The sequence below is a fragment of the Pygoscelis adeliae genome, unplaced genomic scaffold, assembly GCF_000699105.1.
Source record: "Pygoscelis adeliae isolate BGI_AS28 unplaced genomic scaffold, ASM69910v1 Scaffold42, whole genome shotgun sequence".
In the NCBI taxonomy this organism is placed as follows: Eukaryota; Metazoa; Chordata; class Aves; order Sphenisciformes; family Spheniscidae; genus Pygoscelis; species Pygoscelis adeliae.
This window is the reverse complement of record NW_008824283.1, coordinates 8,332,055-8,337,479: the sequence shown is the minus strand read 5'-3', so window position 1 is coordinate 8,337,479 and position 5,425 is coordinate 8,332,055. Positions and strand designations below refer to the sequence as shown.

The window sequence follows — 5,425 nt, the reverse complement described above, 5'->3', positions numbered from 1 at the left end:
TCCTCCGGGGGGGGGGGTCCGGGGACGGTCCCCGGCGGTGCGTCAGCGCGCCCCCCGCTGCCGGTCCTTCGTCGCCTTAAGCTTTTTCCTGCGTGGTCGGACGCCGTGTGAGGGTTTCTCCCACCTCCTGCCGAGTGCAGCGGGGAACGCCGTTCCAACAGGGCAGCGGTAGGGCTGGCCCGACGGCGTAATTGCTTGATAAAGATGTGGGCGTTAAAGGAAAAACAGCTTTCACACTATCAAAAAAAAAAGTAATCCCAAACTGCTGACGTACTTGATGTACTCTGTCCATACATTTCCAAGAGATATGGACAGAGTGACTGTGTGTTACCTTAGCCGGCAGATACTCTCACAGAGGTGCCTAGCAGACAGCCATTAAGCGATAGCTGAGTAAGTTTTCCTACCGTCAGTCCTTTTCTGCATTAATCGTATTTTGAACATGGTTGTGGCCATCCAACTCCATTTTTGTATAACGAGGGAACAGTAGGCACAAGCGTCAACAGGTATGTAACACTTGCTCAAGCTATACTGGGGAGCTGACGCGGGGGACGCGGCGGTTCCAGTGCAGCTCTTAAAATGCCACCGATAACTCATCTGCTACAGGTCTCTCAAAAATCTCGAAACTTGAAGAGCACCAGGGGTGGTAGTTCTTAAAATACTTACAAAATATCCCAGATGTGCAGCTTTAAACTTCTTTAATTACATTAACACAACCGAATTCATTACGCTGACGTAGGTGTTAGGTGTTCAACTTTAACCTTAATCTGGTATAAGTACACAGTAGCTTCTAATGTGAAATGGCAGGCAGAGGCTAGTAAAGGCTGCTTGTGTATGGCATGACTTCTGAGTTTGAGATTAATATCTGTCACTTGGGAGACACAAACTCGATCTTATTTGGCATTTTCTCATTGAGATCTCTATTGGAACACCCCCATCTTATGGTGTAATGTGTGCGGGGGTAGGCAGTTCAGCTCAGGGGTTAATAAAATATCATTGCGCCTTATCGGATCTCTGACTCTTAAAATCCCTCAAGGACGTTTAACAGAAATTTGACCTTTTCAGTTTGTGTATCGTCTGTTGATAATGATGTATAGTCACTGAAGATAACAAGGAATGGTCCTTCAGCTCTCCTTCTGATGTAGGAATTGAAGGCTCTCTTTTTCCTGCTCGCACCAATAAAGCTGAAAGACCTTTTCTTACTCTTCTTGTTGGAAGAAGAACTTATTTTTCCAAGCTCCTGTTTGTTCTGGCGGTGGTGTACTGTTGATGCCCTTCTGTATCGGTCTATTTTAAGACTAAAAGTAGTGTTCTTAAAAATCAAATCCATTGAGGGCCCTAAGTGCAACTCGTATGTACAAGTTGGCACCCCTAACCCTTCTTAAGTTAGATATCAATAGTTGAGTTTTTAAAGGTACCTTTAAAGGTTATAAACCTTTCATTCCAGATCTATCAGTTATTCTGAATATAGAAATCATTGCTTCGGGACATAATTTCTGTATTGGATCAAGTCCCTGATTTATCTAGCCACCTCTATTTCAGAAGAAGGTATATGAAGTCCCACAACAAGAGCCTTGTGGACAGCCTGGCCTCCAGTAGTGGGGCTGCTCTGACCCCAGGAGTTTGAGATTGTCAAAACTTGTTTCATAAAAACAGTTCTGTATTGAGAAGAGTGTCTATAAATGTAATTAATACATGGTAACAAGCTGCTGGAAGCAGTGTTACAGGTGCAGACTTAAGGCAGTGAGCTGATACGGTTTCTGAAAATCTGTTTTTTTATTTTGAACTTCCTGATTTTTTTTTTTAGTTGAATTAAATTTCACTTTGCTTTTTTGCTGTAGGAAGAAATAGAAGCTAATGATTTCTTCTTTAGTTTATCTGGTGTGCTTAGAATTATAGAAGAATTTGTATTGGAGTGGACTTCCGGAGGTCATCTAGTCCAGCCTCCTTCTCAAAGCAGGGCTAACTTAAAGCTTAGGTCAGGTTGCTTTTCCGGTTGAGTTCTGAAGCGAATCGAGATTCAACAATCTCTGTGGACAGCTACCCTGTCATTGTGGGTTTTTTGCACAGCTAATTGGAATGTCACTTGCAGCAATTTGTGACTGTTGCCCCTTGCCCTCATTTCTGTTAGACTTGGGTTAATAATTCCTTTCTTCACTCTGTAGAAAGGAATTTTTTTTTTTCTGTTTGCGTGTCAATACTTTCTTACTGCCTTTCCAAGCATCACTGTATTCTGAAGGGACTTTTGCGAGCTACGGAGTTGTACAGCATGTGCCATATTACGCAAGCTAGATCCCTGGTTTAGTGTTGTCTGAATACTTGCAATTAATACACAATAGTTACAAATATTGTCTCCTCTTCTTTTTACAGACACCCCTGGGATACAGTGATCAAAGCTGCTATGAGGAAGTACCCCAACCCAATGAATCCGTGTGTGGTTGGAGTAGATGTCCTCAACAGAAGCCTGGATAACCAGGGGAGGTTGCATAGTCACCGTCTTCTCAGCACAGAGTGGGGATTGCCAAGTATCGTGAAAGCGGTACGCTTTTACAGTCTTAATGGTTTATTAAGGGTGTGATGCATTTTTATGTCATCATCCGAATTGGAGCTGAATTCAAAGTAAAAGCTTAATTTATAGGAAATATCATCCACAAATATCACATAAGCTGTAATTAGCGTACTTTGTAGCAAGAGTACGTTGTAGGCTTTAATATGCCTATAGTGTGTGTATGTCTATACATGCCTTCCAGACTGGTCTGTGTCATGCTATATGACTGATACAACCTACCAGGATGTAGTCTTGCCACTGATCACAGTGTTCTGGTATCCACAAATTACTTTGTATTTATTTGGGGTCACTAAGAACTTGACATTTATGCATTTCAGTTTTTTTGTTTGCTGGGGTTTTGTTTTGTTTTGTTTTAATTTTAGTACTTTTTAAATTTTTTGTATTTCTTCACTTTCAGATTTTAGGAACAAGTAGAACTCTGACTTACATTGAGGAACATTCTGTGGTAGATCCAGTGGAAAAAAAGATGGAGCTTTGCTCAACTAATGTGAGTGGTAGCTTAAGAAGTTCCTGGTAATTAGTTCTGGAGATTAGATGTTTTGCTCTTAACATTTTAGATTAGAAATGTGTTTGCATCTTTCATCAGGAGGCGGCAATTTCCATGTCTTAGTTGGCTCTTTTTTTCTCCCTCCTACTTCTTCCCACAAATAGGAAACTTTAAATACTCTGGCATCAAACATTTGTGATTCTGTTTTTAATGTAAGATTATTTCTCAGAATGGATGTAAAGTAGTCTGACTTTTAGATTAATAACTTGTTCTACATTACACTGCCATTTACAACAAAAGTTTTAATTTGAAATGCCTTTTTTCACAAAATGTAAATGAACTATTATGCTGTATTTTGGTATCCTGGGAGCTTGTAACTATCAGATTTAAAGTGGAGTTGTCTGTAGGAGAGCCTCATCTCTGTACAAGAGGCATTGCCTTTCCTGAGTATTAATTTTCTGTACACTCCAAATAGTGTTATGGTGGTCTTGGTCTTGAAGAGCCTCTCTGAATTGCATGCCATAATTCAGATAAGACTCAACATTCAGAGAAAACAAATGGAAAGCTGTTTGTGCTTTGTACTGTGAATAGGAACTTAGATTGATATAATTAGATCTAGGATAGGAGAAGATGCATCACCCTTTATAGATCTTTTTATTGACTGTGTTCTGGGTTTTATATTCTGCGTACACTGCTTTGTCTCTGACATTAAATTGAGTGCTCTACTATTGAGTAGTGCTGTTGATAACAGAAAAATGAAAGGCGGGAAGTGAGGATTTCAGCTCTCTTTTCTTTTTAAGATTACTCTCACAAACTTGGTGTCTGTTGATGAGAGACTGGTTTACACACCTCATCCTGAAAACCCTGAAAAGTAAGTAAGGATATTTGTGTGCTTCTTTGTGTATAGGAGACATTGTGTTAGTCCAATTCAGTTTAGGTATTAACATTTCTTTATTCTCCTACAGAACTGTGCTAACTCAAGAAGCAATTATTACTGTTAAAGGCATTAGCTTGAGCAGTTATCTGGAAAGCTTAATGGCAAACACAATATCTTCTAATGCCAGAAAGGTACATCTTTATTCTGTTTTCTCCCTCTCCCCCCACCCCTACCTTTCTTTTTGTTGAAATAGTAATTGTCAGTCATGTGTGCTGATACTATATTTAATTTCTCTAAACTTTATGCACAGTTTCAGCTGATTTTTTTGTAGGACCTCAGCAAGTAGAATATAATTTCCCAAAGGATGAAAAGGTTTCACTACTAAATCTTTGTTTTTCAACTAGAATTGCACATCAGAACAAACAAACTTCTGTGTGTATGCTAGAGTTGCACATAGTGTAGACATATTACTGGGTTTTGGGGTTTCTTTTTTCCAAAGCACCTTTCTAAACATTAACCTCCTATTTCCAGGAGTTAGTGCTAGTAGGGAATGTAACTTCCTTTTCAGCCTTTATAATTTGGATTTAGCAGTTAATGCTAGCATATTTTCTGTGCTGCTTTGTCAGTTGTTCCAGTTCCTATCCATTATTGAGCTGTCTCCTTGCCTTTGGCTGAAAGTAAGGTAGTGTAAGCAGAGGCATATTCTTTGAAGAGATGAAACTATACGGGCTTTTGTAGGTAACACTACACTGACTCGTCTGTCTCGTGCTTGCTTTTTCTACTTGGCTTGCAGCCATGGAGCTGTACTTCAGCACGGGCAGAGCTACGGGAGTGCTTATTCTTGGGCACATTGTCTTATCCTTCTTCGGGGAAGGTGGGAAAGAAATGGGATTGCTGGAGAAGCATGGGCATCACTGCCTAACAGCAGGATGAGCGCACCTGAAATTTGAGTTTGTGCTCTGCATTGCTGGAGAGGTTCAGCACAGTGGGAATCTGGCCCAGGTAACTCCTGATATACCAGAAAGCCTGTGCTTTGGCCAGCCCTTTGTCCTTGTGAGAGATCTTGCTTGACCAAGGCAGTGTAAGGCAACTTGATAGGAGGTATTAACCAACAAGATCAGAGAGGAGAAAGCCTCCTTTTCCTCCCTTCTGTGTGCTTCTCCAAAAATGAGAGGAAAACAGGTTAAAATCAGGGAATGGGGAAGGAGTGATGGGTAATGTCTAGACACTGAAGAGTAACTTTAACTAGCTGAGTGCTCTCTGTGTTTGTGTGAAAGTCATAAATGGAACGTATTTCAGATAAATTACAATTCTATTCTGATCCAGTTTCCATTTAGAAGTCTCTGTGGGGCATATATTCTTGAAAGAGAAGTCCAAACCCTGGCTCACAACCAAACTCAGTCTGACTCGGAGGTAGCAAAGCACTAGGTAGTTGGAATGGACAGATCAACTAGGCACGCTTAAAAGTGCTGGCTGAATTCTTCGTGGCATCTGT

General features: G+C 40.6%; 1 protein-coding gene across 1 annotated transcript in view; it reads left to right on the top strand.

Moving 5' to 3' along the window:
- SLMO1 (slowmo homolog 1 (Drosophila)) overlaps positions 1-5,425 on the top strand; it is a 12,522-nt gene that overhangs the window by 2,148 nt on the left and 4,949 nt on the right. The window contains exons 2-6 of the mRNA XM_009318581.1: positions 2,368-2,536; positions 2,964-3,053; positions 3,854-3,924; positions 4,019-4,121; positions 5,257-5,343. Of these exons, the coding sequence (XP_009316856.1) occupies positions 2,368-2,536; positions 2,964-3,053; positions 3,854-3,924; positions 4,019-4,121; positions 5,257-5,343 (520 nt within the window). The remainder of the gene's footprint in view (positions 1-2,367; positions 2,537-2,963; positions 3,054-3,853; positions 3,925-4,018; positions 4,122-5,256; positions 5,344-5,425) is intronic.